Source organism: Diabrotica virgifera, chromosome 10 (assembly GCF_917563875.1).
Source record: "Diabrotica virgifera virgifera chromosome 10, PGI_DIABVI_V3a".
NCBI classification, from domain to species: domain Eukaryota; kingdom Metazoa; phylum Arthropoda; class Insecta; order Coleoptera; family Chrysomelidae; genus Diabrotica; species Diabrotica virgifera.
In genome coordinates this window covers 22,097,835-22,119,641 of record NC_065452.1, presented here as the reverse complement: position 1 = coordinate 22,119,641, position 21,807 = coordinate 22,097,835, and the positions used below count along the sequence as shown (strand labels likewise).

The following is a 21,807-nucleotide window of genomic DNA, read 5'->3' as shown; positions in this document are numbered from 1 at the left end:
TTATTAAATAAAAATAAAACAATTATAGTATTTGGAATGTTATTTGGTGCGAAATTCATATACGGTATGTTAAATATTCGTAGAAAAAAAGACGATTTTTATTAAAGCCAATTAAAATGAGACTGGTTTTTAATAGTACCTATATTCTGCAACGAGCATTTAATGATGGTCATTATGAAGTGAGTATAAGGGATACGAATCGAGCCGCCTAGCGGCGAGTTTCGTAAAGAGTACGAGCTTTATAATGATAATTAAATGCAAGTTGTTTACACGATTTTTTCTATGATCATTCACAAAAAAATATATTCAAATTTATTAATTTTGTAACGCAAACAAATTAAGTAGTTTGTCAGTCTGACAGTTTGTTTACATATTGAGAACTGTCAAAGAGTATGTATTTGATTCGCCATTGGTTACTGCGCGTGTACCACCTTTATCGCGAATGTCATATCGCGATTCTATTGGTTAAAAATCTGTATCCTAATGAAAATATGTATCATAATGAAGGTCATTATGATACAGGTAGTGACATCATAATTGATATATTATAGTACGCGAATAGAAAAATTATTGTTAATGTATTATTAAAGATCCACAAGGAAAAAGGTTTTCCTGTAGTTGGCTGTATACCATATAATACAAAAAAACAAATAAAGTCCTTTATAAAAAGTCTATATTTAAAATCCCTACCTACATCACAGAACTAGTTTTAGATTGATTGACCAATCATCATCAGTGCTTTCCTAAAATGAATATAACCTGATAAAATGATGCAAAGGTTTTAAAATTTTGACTACGTTTAAAAAAAGTTGTAGGTTATACTCACGTGACCTTACCATGCTAACCACCAAAATATATTACAAATTTTATTTACATATATTACATAATTACAAATATTCTGGTGGTTAGCATGTAAGATCACGTGAGTATAACGTACAACTTTTTTTAAACGTAGTCAAAATTTTAAAACCTTTGCACCACTTTGTAAGGTTATATGCATTTTAGGAAAGCACAGATGATGATTGGTCAACCAATCGAAAACTAGTTCTGTGATGTAGCCCTTTTTAGGGATTTTAAATATAGACCTTTTATAAAGGACTTTATTCGTATTTTGTATTAGATGGTATACATACAGCCAACTACAGGAAAACCTTTTTCCTTATGGATCTTTAATAATACATTAACAATAATTTCTCTATTCTCATACTATAATATATCAATTATGATGTCACTACCTGTATCATAATGAACTTCATTATGATACAGATTTTCAATATGATACAGATTTTTAACCAATAGAATCGCACTATGACATTCGCGATAAAGGTGGCACACGCGCAGTAACCAATGGCGAGTCAAATATATACGCTTTGACAGTTCTCAATATGTAAACAAACTGTCAGACTGACAAACTACTTAATTTGTTTGCGTTACAAAATTAATAAAGTTGAATATATTTTTTTTGTGAACGATCATAGAAAAAATCGTGTATACAACTTGCATTTAATTATCATTATGAAACTCGTACTCTATACGAAACTCGCCGCTAGGCGGCTCGTTTCGTATCCCTTATACTCGCTTCATAATGACTATCATTAAATGCTCGTTGTATAATATACTATTAAAAACCAGTCTCATTTTAACTAGCTTTAATAAAAATCGTCTTTTTGTTCTACGAATATTTAACATACCGTATATGAATTTCGCACCAAATAACATCCCAAATACTATAATTGTTTTATTTTTGTTTCATTAAACAGTAACAAGTATTTTAAAATCAATCTCCTTTTAAGGGACTCTAATAAAAACTTATCTTTTTCGATGTACGAATATTTAACATTCCGTATATGAATTTGGGACCGAATAACATTCTGTATATGTATTTGGAACCTCGCAGCCTATTGGTTAAAATATGACCGCGTGCTGCAACGAACCAATAGAAAACTACTAAGTTCCAAATACATATACGGAATGTTTAGATGCTACCGGGTATCCCAATCGAACTGTGTTTTTTTCTCAAAGTTCACCACACCCTGTAGAATATTCTAGCATTTATAAAATACTGAAATTAAAACCCAACTATAGCCTCAGGTGTTCTTAACATTCTGTTTTTTTATTCATTCGCTTATGTTGGATAATAAAAAAGTTAGGTACTTTCACAACTAGCCATGTTCTTCATCAATACAGGGTTTTCTAAATAAGTGCGGCAAACTTTAAGGGGTAATTCTGCATGAAAAAGTAATGACAGTTTGCTTTATAAACATATGTCAGCAAATGCTTCGTTTCCGAGATACGGGATGTTGAAATTTGTCTTACAAACTGACGATTTACTTACTGCTCTAAAACCGGTTGAAATGTGCAAATTAAATTTGGTAGGTTTTTGTTAAAATTTGGTAGGTGCATTGTTTGACATACAATTAAGAATTTTATATTTTCCATTGGCGCGCCATAAATCGTCAGTTTGTAAGAAAAATTTCAATACCCCGTATCTCGGAAACGAAGCATTTGCGGACATAAAAGCAAAGTATACTTTCTTTTTCATGTAGAATTACCCTTTAGCCGATGCCGCACTGCAGGATGCTAGATGGTCGCTTGGAGTGTGGATTTTAAAGGTGGATGGTGGAGGGGCGCTGCATCCTGGACGTATTGAAAGATTGAAATGAAGTCAGAAGTCAGTATTTAACTGACTACTGAGGAATCGTTTGTCTCATTTGTTACGTTACATTTGATTTGTTTTCTAGCATATCGTCCTATTAGAGATAAAACTCACTAACTACACTTTTCAGAAAGTGGAGAAAAATTGACTGAAGGTATTTACAAATAGTTTTCTAGATTTACCTAACTTGAATATTGTATTTTTTTAATGCAACTGCAATGAATAAAAACAGATATTTTAAGCCACATTTCGTCACATAGTGGGTCTGCTGAGTCCCAAATTGTCCATTTTTATACACAGCACTTATAACGCTTTTCTCCATAGCCAGGCTACCCGGATGGAATATCAAACACGACTGATTTGGGTGGATAGACGCCTGGCGAACCACCGGATGGTTAGATGGTAGTGGGAGGCCACTGTGGCTACCGTCGTTTTGTTATTCGTGGTATAAGTAGCTGGATAGTCGCCAGGCAGGTATCTACCATCCACCATCCTACCAAACTTCCTGAAGTGCGGCATCGGCCTCAGTGTGTCGTACATCCTGTATTGATGAAAAACATGGCTATTGGTTACGTACGTTGGCTTTTTATTATATAAGCGATTGAATAAAAAAACAGAATGTTAAGAAAATCTGAGGCTATAGTTGGGTTTTAATTTCAGTAATTTGTAAATGCTAGAATATTCTACAAGGTGTAGAACATCCTATGTTCCAATCAAACGTAGTTTGATTGGAACACCCGGTATACAATGACAATTTACCTGTCTAGTAACAATATTATTACAGCGATATTGTTAAAGAATAAGGCTATAACATATTAAAAAAATCACTTAAATCGGACGACAGGTTTAGGAAATTCGAGACATCAAAAATTACCCATTTTTGAGGTGGTGCGTTAATTTCTTGGAGTAGTGTATTTTTCCACGAAATATGAAATGTGTTAAAAATGTTTATCCTGATGCTGGTTCGTTAAATTAATTAAAAGTTATTCTAAATTGTAACTGTAAAAGTTAGTTTCCACATTAACAAAAATAAACACAGAATAATTAAACTTTGACATTACGAATTGTACCGTTATGAATAGTGCTAGTTACGAATTATTGTCGGCGTTACTAACTATCGCCGTTACAAATTGACGGCGTTATGAATTGTCCGTTACCATTTATGGAGTTACGAACTGTCGCGTTACGACATGTCTTGTCACGAAATAGGTCATCCCTATAAATGGTTGATGTTTAAGTGGAGTTTATCGTCACATTTTCATTTTGTAATTGTTAAGACAAATATTTCACAGAATATATCAGAAATGGTACCATAAAGTGTACATCAAGTAGTTAGTAGGTATGTATTATATTTTTTGTGCTTAAACAAATTGAAAAGTCTTTCGTACAACAATATCAGCATTGTCATAGTCAATGTTGTGTATAGGAAAAATATTTCTGATTTGGTTTCTCTGCGAATTCCCGTCCAAAAATAACCCCTTTACACAAAAAATCAGATAGTTAAAACAAATTCCAAAACTCACCTTTTTGCTCCGTTTAACATTTTTTTTCAGGTTTTTTGGTCTGAAATGTTCGTTAAAATCTGAAAAATGCGAAGATACGCATTTTTGAGGCTTAAAACTCATACAGTATGGTGCAAATGTCTGGAATAAATTAGATATTGCGTAAACCGACGACTTTAAGGAAAAATCCCGAAACGGGTCGATTTTTATTTTTAAATTACGATATTTTGGCATATATTTGAGACTAGCGGCCGTGTGACAGCTCATTTGGAAGGGTATTCAATTATGTATTCAGTAATGTAAATATTAACATAATTTTTTATACAGTGTCTAAAAAAATTTTTTTAATTAAATTAATTGACAAAAAAGAAGAATGTATGTAATTTATTTAATTTAAAATACATTTTGCTATTGTCAGAAAACATAAAAAATGTTTATTTGACAAATAAATATTGTTGTTAGCTTAAATTCAATATTCATACCAGCTCCCACCAACCACCTGCCTCTCGGAAGTTTGAACATTTAATTTAAGCGAAAAGCAATGCTTATTTGTCAAATAAACAGTTGTTTCTGTTTTCTGACAGCAGTAAAATGTATTTTGAAATAAATAAATTACATACATTCTTCTTTTGTCAATTATTTTAATTTAAATTACTGAATACAGAATTGAATACCCTTTCAAATGAGCTATCACACGACCCCTAGTCTTATTTAAAAACAATCGTCCATTACGTCATCACTTCCATATGGATGACGTCACTCGTATGAAATATATCGCACCCTCAGTGCAAGACTGCAGTAAGTCAAAATAAGTAAGTTTCGAGATAAAGACGATTTTGTTTATTTTCGTGCTAATATCGGTGAAATAAGACACAAGTTTTAAGAAAAATTAACATTTGATTATGATTTTGCATGCTTTTCAGCCTATATTACATTAACCAAAAATAGAAATTTAAATAAAATAATATTAATGCAAAAAAAATAGGAATTTCAAAGTTACAACACTTTTGCACGGAAAAAATTGTTAATCACTACACATTTAGTATTAGAATTTCAAAGTTGCAACAGTTTTGCACGGAGAAAATTGTAAAAAGTGTAGACACATTTTATTTTACAGTAACACCTGTGTTACCGGCCACCTGCCAACATCGGCCACCTGTACTAACGGCCAGTTTAAAAATTCCCCAAACCAATTATGTATATCTAACTACAAAAACTAGCAATACCGGCCACCTTTCTATATCGGCCAATAGTTCTTTCAATTTTAGTGGCCGTTGCTGACAGGTTTTACCGTAGTTGTTGTCCTTTTCTCGTACATCATCTTGTGCCAAATTATTTTTATAAAAACTATGGTGGGCTTCTGATATAATACCCGAATGGCATAAGTATACCAAATCTTTCTTTTTGGCGATTTGAATTTTTGGCTGTTCTTTGGCAAGTTTTCTGAGAATAGACATTTTTGACCTCTCAGTATTGTCAATACACAAGTTTTAAGATAACTGTTTTTCCTTTCATGAGAAAAAATACTTTTTGGTCGTAAATAATTAGTCTTAATTTATGCGGTTTTAATCCAATCTAACAAATAAATGGTCAAACGACATCGCACACATCTTATGGAAAATAAATATAATATCACACAAAGGACATAAAATGTACATGAATAGATTGGTCTCGAAAATCTTTGTTTATTGTCTCAGCTGTTAATGGATTACGTAGACGCGCTGTATATTAAAATTAAACACCACAGATATAGATATTAAAATAAAAAATATCTTACTTTTTTCATTGCTTGTTATTGCTTGTTATCGAATCCGTTGCAATGTTCCATGCAAAACTGTTGTAACTCTGTTACATTAGAGTTACAACAGTTTTGCACGGAACTTATGTTCAAAAACGCAAAATAGTTAAACTGTTGTTGTTGTAATATTTAGCCCATTAAGCATTTGAAAGTTACTAAAGTTTTACAGGGGATAGATATGCATGTTTACAATCGAATTCCATGATTACTTCATTTTCATACAATTTTGAGTTACTGCAGTCTTACACTGAGGGGCGATATGCCAAAATATCGTAATTTAAAAATAAAAATCGACCTGTTTCGGGATTTTTCTTTAAAGTCTACAAAGTTTACTACTTTTATACAATTAGAATAATTGAAATAAAAATAATAAACAATATTTTAAATCCAAGACTTTTGGTTAAGAAAATGCTTTCTGGCTGCATCCTGTATCTCCGGCTTTTACAATATACACAACATTACACAAGAGGACGAATATAGAAGAAAGCAAATAAAGAACACGTTGGCCACGTATTTACCTTCTTTTCGTCTAGGAAAAGGACCGAAAGACAGTTTGAGGTACTCAAATCTGAGTAAAGATGAAAAAGATAAAGGCAGTTTTTGTTTTTATTTGATTCAGAGTTGAACCACCATCATCATATAGCTATTTCAGCATCTTATGCATCCTCAGTGAAGCTATGAAGTCACAACTCTAAACCAAATATCAACAACCCTGCCTATTTTAGGGAAAACATCGCGATGCAATGATTCCACCTTTTGAGAAGCCAAACAGCGACATCTCTCGTAATACGAGGAAGACAAAAAGCCCTAGATACAAAGTTTACTACAATTAAACAATTAAAATAATTGAAATAAAAATAAACAATATTTTAAATCCAAGACTTTTCGTTAAGAAACTGCTTTCTGGCTGCATCCTTTCAATTATTCTAATTGTATAAAAGTAGTAAACTTTGTATCCAGGGCGTTTCGTCTTCCTCGTATTACGAGAGATGTCGTTGTTGTGCGTCTCAAAAGGTGGAAACATTGCATCGCGATTTTTCCCTAAAATAGGCAGGGTTGTTGATATTTGGTTTAGAGTCGTGACTGCATAGTTTCACTGAGGATGCATAGATGCTGAAATAGCTATATGGAGATGGTGGTCCAACTCTGAATCAAATAAAAACAAAAACTGCCTTTATCTTTTTCATCCTTACTCAGATTTGAGTACCTGAAACTGTCTTTTGGTCCTTTTCCTAGTAGAAAAGAAGGTAAATACGTGGCCAACGAGTCCTTTATTTGCTTTCTTCTATATTCGTCGTCTCTTGTGCTTATATATTGTAAAAGCCGGAGATACAGGATGCAGCCAGAAAGCATTTTCTTAACCAAAAGTCTTGGATTTAAAATATTGTTTATTATTTTTATTTCAATTATTCTAATTGTATAAAAGTAGTACACTTTGTATTTAGGGCTTTTTGTCTTCCTCGTATTACAAGAGATGTCGTCTCAAAAGGTGGAATCATTGCATCGCGATGTTTTCCCTAAAATAGGCAGGGTTGTTGATATTTGGTTTAGAGTTGTGACTGCATAGCTGCCTTTATGTTTATCAATTATTTTTGAGGTTTCCAAGTGCCTAAATATAAGTTTAAACAATTTCAGGATTCTACAGAGTATTCGGGGCTTATTTCAATTTAAACCGTTGTTGTTTAATTATTAATTATGCACGTCCACTCGATTTTTAAGCCGCCGCACTATATGGTGCGTCGCACTTATACTTATACATCAGTACTTACGCGAAAATTTTTTAACAAATACATACATGACGTTTATTAAAATTTTGTAGTTTATTATTTATTAACATAGTTTTTTATTAATAATTTTTTTTATTTATTAAATTATTTAATGCCAATGTGCTAATTAAATACGTTAATCATCACAATATAATAAGTGTGTTGCTATTTTCTTTTTATTAATGTGATGGATATAAAATACTTATCTACCGAATATTATGTTTTGTGTCAATTGTAAATAAAACTATAATTATATAATGCTTAATATTTATTAATTTACTATTCACATTGCGTATTATTGCGTAACATTGTTATTAGTAACATTGGCGTATTTAATTAGCCCATTGGCAATAATTAATTTAATTTAATAAATACATTATTAAAAAAAATAAAGAATATATGTATTACACAATTCTAATGTCAATTATTTGTTGAGAATTTTTAGAGTAAGTACGTATAATTATTATGTAAATGCGATAGAGACGCGCCATATACGTATTTTCGCATTTTTTAGATTTTAAATAGCTTATAACTCGAAAACTATCAACTAGAGAAAAAGAAAACAGACATTATTTGTTTAGAATGATCCAAAACACCAAAAAATGGTAAAGGTGGGTTTTGGAATTTGTTTAATAAATTTCTGCCCAAAAATTTCGCCCAACACCCTTCCGATTTCTTTAAAGGGTACATTTTGAACAGGAGTCCGCAAAGAAACGGAATCACAAATACTTTTCCTACAGGAGAGGCCTCACAACATGGACTATCAATTAACTTTAATGTAACTGTCAACAAAAAATAAATATCTCAAATAGATCAACTACCTGGCAAAAAATTAATATCAAATTAACTTATTTCTAATTTTTTGTCTTTTTACAGTTCACGTATTTGGTATTGATGAAAAACTTTTCCATATATTATTGTACATTAAAAAAACAATAAAGAAATCTACCAATTTTTAAAGTTGTAGATCAGAATTAAAAAAAAAATCTAGTATAAAGCTTAAAAATATAAAACAAATAATAAAGATTTCAACAATATAAAGTACAGAAAATGTTGTTTGTGAAAATATTTAAAATCCACAGTACAGTAGAACCTTGACGCAGATAACTTTCTATGATTAATTATTTATATGGGAAATAAGCCTATATCATTAAATCCTTATATGATAGAGCCAAAATTACTTGTTCTAACGAAAATTCCTTTTTAGCAGAAAAACAATTGTTAACATCTGTTTTATTAAAAAATGATTATCCTTTATCGTTTATAAATAAGGAATTGTCAAGATTGGATCGAATGGAACAGAACAACTTAGAACGGGATCCTACAACATTCACCAGAAATAATACGAGGAAAATATCAATACCATATATAAAAGGACTATCCGAGAAACTTAAAACAATAGGAAATAAATTCAACATTTCAACAACATTCAAAACAACAAACACATTGAGATCTATTCTATCTAAAACTAAACCTAACAATGATCAAGAAAGAATAAAGAATTGTATTTATAAAATACCTTGTGAATGCGAACAATTTTATTTAGGTGAGACATCAAGACCACTAGACGTTAGAATAAGTGAACATCAATCTTATATTAAAAATAGAGAATTTGAGAGATCTCAAATATGTCAACACGCATGGGATAATGAACATAGAGTTCAGTGGAGAGATTCAAGTATAGTCCTGAAAGAATCAGATAGTAAAAAGAGAAAAATCAAAGAAGCGGCTCTAATTATGCTAAATGAAACCAATTGTGTCGCAAATTCCTCGGTAGAATGCAGTAGGATGTGGTTACCCATACTGAAAGAGGAAGTCAATAGAAAGAAAATACCAAGATTAGTAAGTCAATAATATCGAGCTAGTATATATTTTAGTATTACTTATATATCTAGTATTATTAATATTATTTATAATAATTTAAACATGTTACAAGTCAGAATTTGGTATTATTTTTTGAGAGTAAATTAATGTAAGACCAAATACTTACGATGTCGGGATAGTATCACAGGGTTTTTCCTGGTTTTCCCTTGTGATTTACTATGAAGTCTCTAACGCGAGAATTTTACTGTCGTTGCATTTGGTTGTCTTTTTAAAGACATATCACATGCTATAATTTTTTATGACGGATATTCTTGAGTTGGGGTTAATTTCATGTAATCGAATGAACTATCTTTCAGTAAGTCGTCCCAGGAACGCAACTCATAAATATTGGCAATATCATTTTAAAGTCTTCTACTTTAAAATGTATAATATATGTCTGAATTGCCAATATAAATGAGTGAGATTAAATAAATTATTAGAAGAATTTTTTTGCTTAGCAACAACACTTTAGTTTATTTTAGTAATATTTTGTATTTTGACAACGGCACCCGATTTGGGCGTCGAAACGTTAATAAAATTATTTTTTTCATTTTAATTGTGGCTTATTTCCCATATAAATAATTAATCATAAAAATGCCACAAGGAAATAGCTTCAGAACAACGATAACTTTCTATTTTAATTTTCAAGTATCAAAGATTAAACATAAAAAGTTGTAATGTATCATATGTGTAGATACTATATTTTGACCTAAATGAAATTTATGGCGTTTTTTTTGCTTATTTGAGATGTCCCTGGAGATGCTCTGAGAGCGGAAGTACTAGGGCAAGATTTTGAGAAGTAAAGGAACCGTGTTGCCACATAATCGGTACTAGTCTAAGAGCTAGAGGCGAGAAATCATCGTCATAAGTAATATGGAGTTTGGCATGTGAAATGTGTCTATTGTATGTTGATAATTATGACCCCTTTCAGGCTGACACCTCAGTGGATACAGGGAGTAGCAATAAGGGATGAAAGGGGAAAGTTAACGCAGTCATTAAAGGTTTTCACCTCCTATTTTGTTAAACCTCCATCGATTTACATGAAAATTGGTGAGTACTTAGAGCATACCTCAAGAAATAAAACTGATATGCTGCCAACGTGCGCTTTTACCCTGGGGGTGGATGCCACCCCTTCTCAGAGGTGAGAACTATTTTATTAAAAATAACCCCACTAATCGATAGAGGGACAAATTTTAAGCAAAATTTATTACCTCTAATTATTAAAATAAATCAATACTTTTTGAGTTATTAAAGATCAAAGATTTGAATTTTTCGTGAAATAAATGCATGATGTAAAGCGGTTTTTCGTAAATAATTCAAAAACTGTAAGTTTTATCAAAATAGTTATGATTACCAAAATTGAAGATAATAAAAAATAAAAGAGATTTGTTATTCGAAAAACCTTTGAGAATTAATAAAAAGTGAGTTATAGGTGATGGAATGTATATTTTTTTCGGCTAGTACCCAAATCTATGTATTCAAGCTCAAATGACGGGAAAACGGTGCTTTTTATAAAATATATTTACTGACACTTGTCAAAGTACTTGGAAATATGTATCAAATGAGCTCCCGGAAAAGTTGATACCATTAAACATTATGCTACAAACATTTTTCAAAGTTTAGGCTCCAAAAATTTGGAGCTTAATTATTATATTATTTATATAAGTTTTTAAAATTGTTTTAAGACATTTATATAAAATATAGCAAAAATGTATTTGAATATTATGTCAAATGTGCCCATTATTGGACACCCCCAGTTTCTGTACATATTCAGTTTATACAGGGGCGGTTCTAGACCAAAAAAAGTGGGGGGCAAGGGAACACAACCGGTGAATAAACAAGATAACGTGCCTTTTTAACGAAAATTATAGTACAAAAGTATTGTAAAAACTGAAGGGGGGGGCAGCTGCCCCCTGCCCCTGGCTAGAACCGCCACTAAGTTTATATCGATAGAAAAAATTCAATTAAATATCGAAATAATATAAAAATAATATTTTAGTAACATTCATTTAATTAATAATATGTTCTTTTTATCATTCATAACTTCACACATGTGCTCTTAAATTGACGGATTGATGATATTTGATCAATATTTCCTACCGTCAATTAAAGACTATGAAAGATCTACAAGAGGTAACAAAGAAGCCGATCGCGTTTTCTGTATATCAGGACCCAATCAAAAGAGACGAGTCGATTTTATTAAAGAGTTAAGAAATAACAAATTCAAAGAGGCTTTGGTTCGATTTTTTTTTTACTTATTGGGCTGATAACGAAATAGCACCTTTTCTGCAAGGTAAAATAATATATGTTAATTTTGTTGAGTGTCACAAGTTTTTCGTTAGTAAAAATGGAGAAGTCCAGAAAGACGAAGCTCCATATTTTAGTTGTCCAGCTCATGAGGAGGCAGACACTAAAATAATATACCACGTATGTCAACTACAGAAAGATGCCAATGTAATCATAAAGTGCTCAGATACAGATATTCTGGTTATTATGTTAAGTAATATGCATCACTTGAACAGTAATTTACACATTTGGATACAGTCTGGAACCGCAGGAAAAAACATTATATTGATATCTGTAAAATTTACGAACATTTTGGAGATTCAATATGCAAAGCTTTAGCCGGTTTCCACGCTCTAACTGGCTGTGACTATAATCCATGTTTTCATAGAAAGAAAAAACAAACCATTCAATATTATGAAATCATTTGAGCAATATAAGGAAGCATTTTATGCTCTTGGAGATATCGATTTTGACGAAGAGACGATTTTTGAAATTCTAGAAACATATATTTGTCACATATACGGTACAGGGATTACAAAAAGAATTCTCCAAAGAAGTCAATGACATACGGCTTACAATATTTAATCGTCGATATAAGCTAAAAGACGTAAATGAACCATTTTTTAAAAAATATCTGAAAAATTTTGATGCATGAACTTTACCACCATCTCAATCTGAGCTATATCAACATCTTTTACGAGCACGATACATTACAAGTATTTGGTTGAACGCCGGTAAAAAAAATCCAACAGATCTGGTTATTGAACAAAATGGTTGGGAACTTGCAGAAGATAACACATATAAATTCAAATGGTTTGAAGGGCCTCAAATGCCAGAGATTGTTAGAGATATTACTTTTGAGAATGAAACAGACGATAAGATGGATGATGAGCAAGCTGATGATGACATTCATAATAGCGAAAGTGATGAAAATAATTATGATAGCGATTTTGGTGAATGTGACAGCGAAAGTGAAAAATAAATAGTATTTTCAACGAAAATTTTGATTTCGTCTATAAATTCGCAAAGTCCGGTCGTTCGTTCCTGCGTTGCCACCCCTGCAATATCTGGAGCTTATGTACCGATGTCAATGTAGTTTTGTCTCCTGAATCCAAATCTGAAAACGGCATTTAGATATCTCAAACCATCTTCGAGATAACCGACCTCAAAGACAAGTTGCATCTCGGGACAGCAATTTATGATTTTTTAGCAATTTTAGATAGCGAGATAATTCTACAATGGAGACACTGTACGTAAAAATGTTAATGAAAATTTCATATTATTTCAAAAATATATTACTTCATATAAACTGTAAAAGAATTGAAATATCAAACAAATAAATATTACTTATTAATTTTAATGTAAGTAATGTTAAATGGCAGGTTACAAATTTTTGGTGCTGTCTACCCAATGATTTATGTATTATGTATATTATATTGTATAATATACAGTGTGTCTACTTAAGTTGGACACATATATTACGGGACACTTTTTTATTTTTTATTTTACGAAATAAAGTTAAAATTCATAAAAAGTTCTACATCGTCTAAAACCTACGATTCAATCATCAGATAGCAAATTTTACTTATAGGAGGTATTTTAAAAAATATGAATTTCGCTCAAGATTAAAGTACCTTTTTTTCGCATTGTTGTAAATTATTACTACGAAAAATGGTTTGGAATTAAAAACTGTGTTCTAATATATGCAATAGTTGTTATTATTATAATTAAATAATTAATAATTATTATAATAATGTAACTATTATCTACATTCTTCTAATAAAAAGAAAATATTTAATTTTTTTCTCAAATTAGAGATACCTACCAATCATCATTTTCATTTATAACTCTTTTATTATTAATTTTACGAACAAAAATTATTCTTCATAAAAAGATCTGCACGGTCTAAAATCCAAGATGCAATCATAAACATAAGATTATATAAAATTGTATCGATTTTAGTCGATGTGTAAAAAATATGAATTTCGCTCAAGAAATTCGCTTAGAAAAGTGCCTTTATAGCTCACAATATTTAAATAGTAGGATATAATTGCACATTAAACATAATTTTTAATTCTAAACAACTTTTCATAATAGCAATTTTCCATATTAGGAATTTAAATACATCAAAAACAAAGTTTTCGTTATAATAATGCTCGCATTTTTAACTTGTTGAAAATATTTAAATTGTAATAAAACGAACTTGATAATAAATTATAATCCTAACTTCATTCCCGAAATTCCATTAAAAACTATTCTATTAACAAATTTCAAAATAAATATATAAATAGCGTATGTTTTAATTTTCACTTTTTCCTAAAAACTCGAAAGGGTTCTCTTATTTTCATCATCACTTGCTTAGCTTTGATGTTATAAACTTCATCTGGAGCCCACTTGATAGGTATTCTTGAGTACTTTGACAAGTGTTCAGTAAATATATTTTATAAAATGCACCGTTTTCCCGTTATTTGATCTTGAATACTTAGATTTGGGTACTAGCCGAAAAAAATATACATTCCATCACCTATAACTCACTTTTTGTTAATTCTCAAAGGTTTTTCGAATAAGAATTCTCTTTTATTTTTTATTATCTTCAATTTTGGTAATCATAACTATTGTGATAAAACTTACAGCTTTGAATTATTCACGAAAAACCGCTTTACATCATGCATTTATTTCACCAAAAATTCAAATCTTTGATCTTTAATAACTCAATAAGTATTGATTTATTTTAATAATTAGAAGTAACAAATTTTGCTTAAAATTTGTCCCTCTATCGATTAGTGGGGTTATTTTTATTAAAATAGTTATCACCCCCGAGAAGGGATGACATCCACCCCCAGGGTAAAAGCGCACGTTGGCACCATATCAGTTTTGTTTCTTGAGTTATGCTCTAACTACTCACCAATTTTCATGCAAATCGATGGAGGTTTAACAAAATAGGTGAAAACATTTAATGACTGCACCAACTTTCCCCTTTCATCCCTTATTGCTACTTCCTGTATCCACTGAGGTGTCAGCCTGAAAGGGGTCATAGTTATCAATATACAATAGACACATTTCACATGCCAAACTCCATATTACTTATGACGATGATTTCTCGCCTCTAGCTCTCCGTCTATACGGGCACCAGAGGTGGCTTTTAAATACAAGAATTCAACCCGTTCGGCTACCCGCTTACTGTCGCCGAAGTTGCGAACTGGCATCGTTGCGCCCCATAAGAACCTGCACTGACTTCTCCGAGTGACAAACACTATAGAAACGAAGAATATTGTTTAAAATCATTATCAATGACAGTTTGGCTGATCGGTGCAAAATTAAGAAAGCTAAAAACTAGACTGTAAGTGAAGCGATATGTGTTTACCTAGAGGATTTTGCCCGCTAAAACCTTAAAACTCCAAAAAGGAACAGGCCTGGAAGATACAAAAAAAATTAAAGGCACTCGTGGGAGTGCCGACAGAAGTGAAAACTTCTTATAGTATATAAATTACGAGCTCAATGCTTTTACCCCATACTAAAAGAAGTGCTATACCTATATCATATACGATATACGCGATGCGTATGCCCTATGCTATTTGTGTATACATACACATAATTTATATATGTACAAAATTTATTTCAGCAAAGTGATGACGGTCGCAAATTCAATACTTTTTCCCCATCCAAGAAGTGCACAACGTCCCTAAAGAAATTTTCAATTCAAAAATTTATTTCGTCGAAGCCATAACGGTCGCTAATTTACTACTTTTTCCCCATCCAAAAAGTGCACAACGTCCCTCAAGAAGTTTTCACTTCAAATATTTATTTCGTCGAAGCGATGATGGTCGCTAATTTAATACTTTTGTACATCGAAAAAGTGCACAACGTCCCTAAATAAGTTTCACTTCAAATATTTATTTCGTCGAAGCGATTACGGCCTTAATGCAATACTTTTCCTCCATACAAAAAGTGCACAACGTCCCTATAAAAGTTTTCACTTAAAAAATTTATTTCGCCGAAGCGATGACGGTCGCTAATTTAATAATTTTTCCTTATCCAAAAAGTGCACAACGTCCCTCAAGAATTTTCCACTTCAAAAATTGATTTCATCGAAGCGATGACGGTCGCTAATTTAATACTTTTTTACATCGAAAAAGTGCACAACGTCCATAAATAAGTTTCACTTCAAATATTTATTTCGTCGAAGCGATGGCGGTCCCTAATTCAATACTTTTCCCCCATCCAAAAAGTGCACAACGTTCCTAAAGAAGTTTTCACTTCCAAAATGTATTTCGTCGAAGCGATGACGGTCGCTAATTTAACAATTTTTCCCCATCCAAAAAGTGCACAACATCCCTAAAGAAGTTTTCACTTCAAAAATTTATTTCGTCGAAGCGATAAAGGTCGGTAATTTATATTTTTCCCCATCCAAAAAGTGCACAACGTCCCTCAAGAAGTTTCCACTTCAAAACTTGATTTCATCGAAGCGATGACGGTCGCTAATTTAATGCTTTTTTTCCATCGAAAAAGTGCACAACGTCCCTAAAGTTTTCACTTCACGAATTTATTTCATCGAAGCGAAGAAGTTTTTACTTCAAATGTTTATTTCGTCGAAGCGATGACGGTCGCATATTTATTACTTTCTCCCCATCCAACTTTAATAATTTTTCCCCATCCGAAAAGTGCACAACGTCCCTAAAGAAGTTTTCACTTCAAAAATTTATTTCGCCGAACTTATGACGGTCGCTAATTCAATACTTCTTCCCCATCTAAAAAGTGCACAACGTCCCCAAAAGAAGTTTTCACTTTAAAAATTTATTTTGCCGAAGCGATGACGGTCGCGATGACGTTCGCTAATTAAATACTTTATCCCTACCTAAAAAGTGCACAACGTCCCTAAAGAAATTTTCACTTCAAAAATTTATTTCTTCGAAGCGATGACGGTCGCCAATTTAATACTTTTTCCAATCCAAAAAGTATACAACGTCCCTATAGAAGTTTTTACTTCAATACATATACGTACAAAATTTATTTCGCTGAAGAGATGACGGTCGCGAAATAAATCCTTTTCCCTATCGAAAAATAGGTTTTACATTTATTTTAAATTTAAATACTTCTATACAGTTTATGTATAGATACACATAATATAGATATGTACAAAATTTATTTCGTCGAAGAGATGACGGTCGCTATGACGGTCGCGAAATAAATCTTTTTCCCCATCCTAAAATAAGTTTTACATTTATTTTAAATTTAAATACTTCTATACAATTTATATATACATACAAATATACATAAAAATTCAATGCTTTTTCCCCTATCCAAAAATCGCACAACGTCCCTAAAGAAGTTTTCACATCAAAAAAACCTAAAGACAGACTCATACTTCGTAATGGCATGCTATAGAAAAGCATAAAATTGACAGGGAACACCTGAACTTCTCAATATTAAAAAGACTATTACTTCTGTTACCAGTTCTGTGTCATCTTTAAAAAACTACATGGATGGATAGGATCACCTTTAAATCTAAATGATCAAGATAGTCGATTATTCGAATAGACTATGCGCTGTTTCACATTATAAGAATTTAAACGTGCGAGGGTTAGAAAGCACGACGACATTCCAATGGTGGCGCATGTAATCAAATGGAGCCTTTCTCACTAGACGGTGGTGGTTGGAACGTTCGGTGAAGTCGCCGTGTTTGTACAGTCCCTTGCTACAACAACAGACGGCAGCCGTGCCGTCTTTACGCACCTAGTAATATAGGGGACTTAATGCATCCTTTCATATTATACTGTCGTTCAGTCGCACGAAGGTAGTTTCCTTGGTTGTTTGGTACATTATTTTCATTTACACTTTGCGGCTGTTTGAAGTAGATGCATATATTTTATATTATGATGTCTCAGATTTAGTGATCTGAGTCGAGAATATTTCCAAGCGAATATTCGCGAACATTGGAAAATTTCCGAGAATATTCGCATATAAAACATAGAAATATTCTCCTAACCGCGAATATTCCCGGAAACTTTCAATGGAAAATTCTCGAGAATATTTCCGAGAACTTTCGAGAATGATTCCGAGAGTATTTCCGAGAACTTTCCATAATATTTCCGAGAACTTTTGAGAATATCTCAAAGAGCCTTTTGGACATAAGAGTCAGTGACGTAATTTCAATTTACGTGCAAGTAAAGCTATTTAACTCTCACAGCCAGCGAACCTATACCACTGCCAAGTACAGAAACAACATTGTTGTTATGGTTTATTGTTTTATTTATTTGTTTTTAAAGAAACTGTTACAGAGGTAACTAGTTCCCATATATCTCTTGCCCGACTTAATAAAATATATCTTCAAAACTACAATAAAGTTATATCAATAAAACTTTTATAAAAACTAGATGGGGTTCAATCCTTAATTGTATCGCGCCTAAAAGCTCTTCACACATGCTTATGGTCATAGAGGGAGAAAATTTAAAATTTTCACGGAATGTTAAACAAAACTGTCTGAATGATGAAATATTTTGGATAAAGTTGCGAATAGAAGCAGTTGTGCTAACACCAGTTGTGAAATGGATTACTTTATTGGAAGGCAATATGTTTAAAATATCCCAGGTTGTCGAGGCATTTGTATAGAAACTATTTTTATCGAGAATATTCCATTACTTTTAATCAGTAAGCCTGAGGAAAAGGAATGCTTATCTAAATTAGAAAAAAGAAAAGAAAATGGCAGTGAAGCCTGTGCACTGTGCTGCAAACTTACTTGATCCTTCTTTAATAGGACAAAGCCTGACTGGTGAAGAGCATATTAGCTATTCAGTGTATAGACAAGATATTAACCAATCATCCCACGTTTATTGACAAAAAAAAAACATGTTTACATGACTAACAAAGTTCTGTGCAAAAGCAGACTTTTGATCAATGGGTGTTATTTGGCTTTCAGCACGATCAGTAGATTGTATAAGCAGGTGGCAAGGAATGTGCACCAAAACTTCTTTAAAAGATTTGGCAATTATAATACTGGGGTTACCAGCTTCCTCCGCTGGAACAGAGCAAAGTTTTAGCACGTACTCTTTCCTAGATAATGAAAGGAGAAATAGACTGACTATAGATATAGCAGGGAAGTTAATGTATATAGCCCATAATGAAAAACTCCTAAAAGATCATAAACATGGGAAAATGGTATGTGGTGAGAGTTCTTCTATAACTCATCTGTTGAAACCAGGGCAAGGCTCTAAATCCATATCAGAAAATTAAAGATTAAGCGAGACAGAGAGAGAGACTCTTTGTCATATTCTCTTCGTGATACAGACAGCTTAAGAAGAAAATTTCTCTGATTCACAGGAATAGGCTCTTACTTATTTAAATTTTTTATAATTATAATTCCTAATAATTTTGTAGTTTCTTTTGTTATTATTAGTTACGAAAAATGTTATTGCTTTAATACTAATAGGAATACAGATTACCTGAATTAAGTTCCTATGCAATATATTTTGGTTTGATTATTTTATGTTATCTTTTTTTAAATAAAATAACTTTTTGGTATTAATTATATTGACATAACACATATTCAGAGTATTTCTTTAATTAAGTCATATAACTTTTAAAAGTGTTTTTGCACGTTTAGTTTTTAACAGATTTTTTCTGTAGTCATAATACTACATCAATAAATAAAGCTAACTACTGAGTTGTATAATTTATTATAAGAATTTAAATAAAAATACAATATTTCCATAAGTTTCCAATGTTCCCGGAAACTTTCCAGCCTTTGAATCTTCCCGGAAATTTTACATCACTACTCAGATTTATAGTGAAATATTAATAACATTAATTGAAGCGAGACCTGTTCTTTGGGAAAAAAACAATAGAAATATATAAAGATAGAAACTTGACGAGAAATGCTTGGAATGGTGTATAACGTGCACATAACAATTTGACGAATTAGGTGATAAAGAAAAAAACACATTTGGTAAGTACAGCAAAATTATTTATATGTTACTGATAACAACAATAATTAAAACTGCTAAGTATATTATAATAAACTTTATTTTACATAGTTGCAATTAACGTTGAGTACAGAGGGTGTTCCATCAATATGTGTGAATATAAAAATAGTATCTTTTTGCGTTAATAGGATGGACCCAATGAATTCGGTTCCTCTTATTTCTCTTTCTTCGACGATAAAGTAACCACAACGCTATAATTTGATTTCGCTCCATATAATATAACTATACCTTTTATTCTACGAAATTATATTTAGTTATAGGGTAAACGACTCGGTGAAGACTGGAGTAGCGCGGCGGTCACGTCTTGTGTGAAATTATCTAAAAACAACATTTAAAACGAGGGGAATAACATTTAAAAATGAGTGGATGACATAGGGTCTTTTAAATTCTGTACATGAAAAACATAGATTGCAATGTTGTTGTGAAGCTGTTTCCTTGTGGAATTTTTGTAATAAACTATTCTAAATGAGAAATAAGCCACAATTTAACTAAAAAAATAATTTTATTAACGTTTCGACGCCCAAAATCGGATGTCGAAAAGTTAATAAAATCATTTTTTTAGTTCAATTGTGGCTTATTTCCCATTTAGAATACTTTTTTACATAGATTGTACGAGCTAATTAGATGAGCTAATCCAAGATCCCACAAATAACTTGGTAGAACAACGATATAAAAAACAAATGAAGACTTTTAATTAAAAACATAAGAAATAATAACTGACAAAATAGAAATTGCAAATGAATTAAATACAATACGCATAACAGTACATTAGGACAAAAGTATGGACAAAAAATACCCATTTGTAATGATACATCGTAATAATACATATAAGACATCGTATCATGTACCTACCTCAGCCACAAAGTGTAAATAAAAATAATATACCAAACAACACAGCAAAATATCTTCGTACGACTCTATTCTTACTGTGTGAAAAGGATAGGTGCGTCAAAACTACCGCACGAGAAAACCCTCGCACGTTCGAAATTCTTATAATGTGAAACAGCCCTACGGGATCGTATGACACGAATGAAACTATCAAAATAAAATTAATTACGTTGTGTACATACAATAAGTTATATACCTCATATTATGATACACTTTACACTGTCTGCTTGAGTCTGACTTGTCAAGGTTCTACAGTAGCATAAAAACTAGCATGCACAATGCATCACAAAACTATGTATAATCTAAGTCATGCTTAAAAAAAGACAAAGCCAGTAAAGAATTAATTATTGTTATTAACGCACCTTTTAGTTACTACTCGGCTACTCTCTGTACATCCAAAGGTTTTTGTGGTGGTCGTAACCTTTCCCGGGGTGCGGATGATATTTGATGTCATGTTCACAGAAACTTTACGAATACGCTCACTTTGTTTGCTAAAAATAGATAAACATTATTTTCTAAACTGGCAATCATGTGTAAAGACGGTGAAAATATTTCTATTGGTGTCGTTGTTGACTTCAGTAAACAATAACTTTTCCAATTTCAATCACTTCAGTTAAACATATAGTCCAGGGTAATAAGGTTTTTCCCATGACACTCGAGCAGCCAGGGAACTGAAGCGTTTTTTCGACAGGTAATACCTATAAGAGCAAATTGTAACTATTTCCTGGCGGCCATTTTTATTTATAAACAATTAAGTGTCAAAAAATGGCATTTTCCCTTTTTTTTTCAAATCAATGGAAACCAGTGAAACTTATGGTTTTTTTAGTACAAATATCTTTGAGATTATGGAAAAAGCTTTAAAATGACGTATTACAAAGTTTGATATACTCATTTATTGTTAATATAATTGCGAAAAAAGGTCGGAATTACAAAAAAAATTAATTTCGCAATATCTATTGTAAAAATTATTGTACAACTTTGAAATTTTTGTCACATAAGGGTTCTTTGGTGCTTAATATGTGATAAAAATTTCAAAGCGATTCATTTAATTGTTTAAATTTTATTCAAA

The 21,807-nt window shown here is 31.7% G+C and overlaps 1 protein-coding gene across 3 annotated transcripts in view; it reads right to left on the bottom strand.

Annotated features, from left to right (window-relative positions):
- Positions 1–21,807, bottom strand: part of LOC114336421 (dual specificity protein phosphatase CDC14C-like) — a 137,568-nt gene that overhangs the window by 51,374 nt on the left and 64,387 nt on the right. For all 3 annotated transcript variants that reach the window (XR_007695746.1, XM_050641587.1, XM_050641588.1), the window contains exon 8: positions 21,101–21,229. Coding sequence is in view for 2 of the 3 variants with exons in the window: in XM_050641587.1 (XP_050497544.1) it covers positions 21,101–21,229 (129 nt within the window). In the remaining variant the exon portion in view is untranslated. The remainder of the gene's footprint in view (positions 1–21,100; positions 21,230–21,807) is intronic.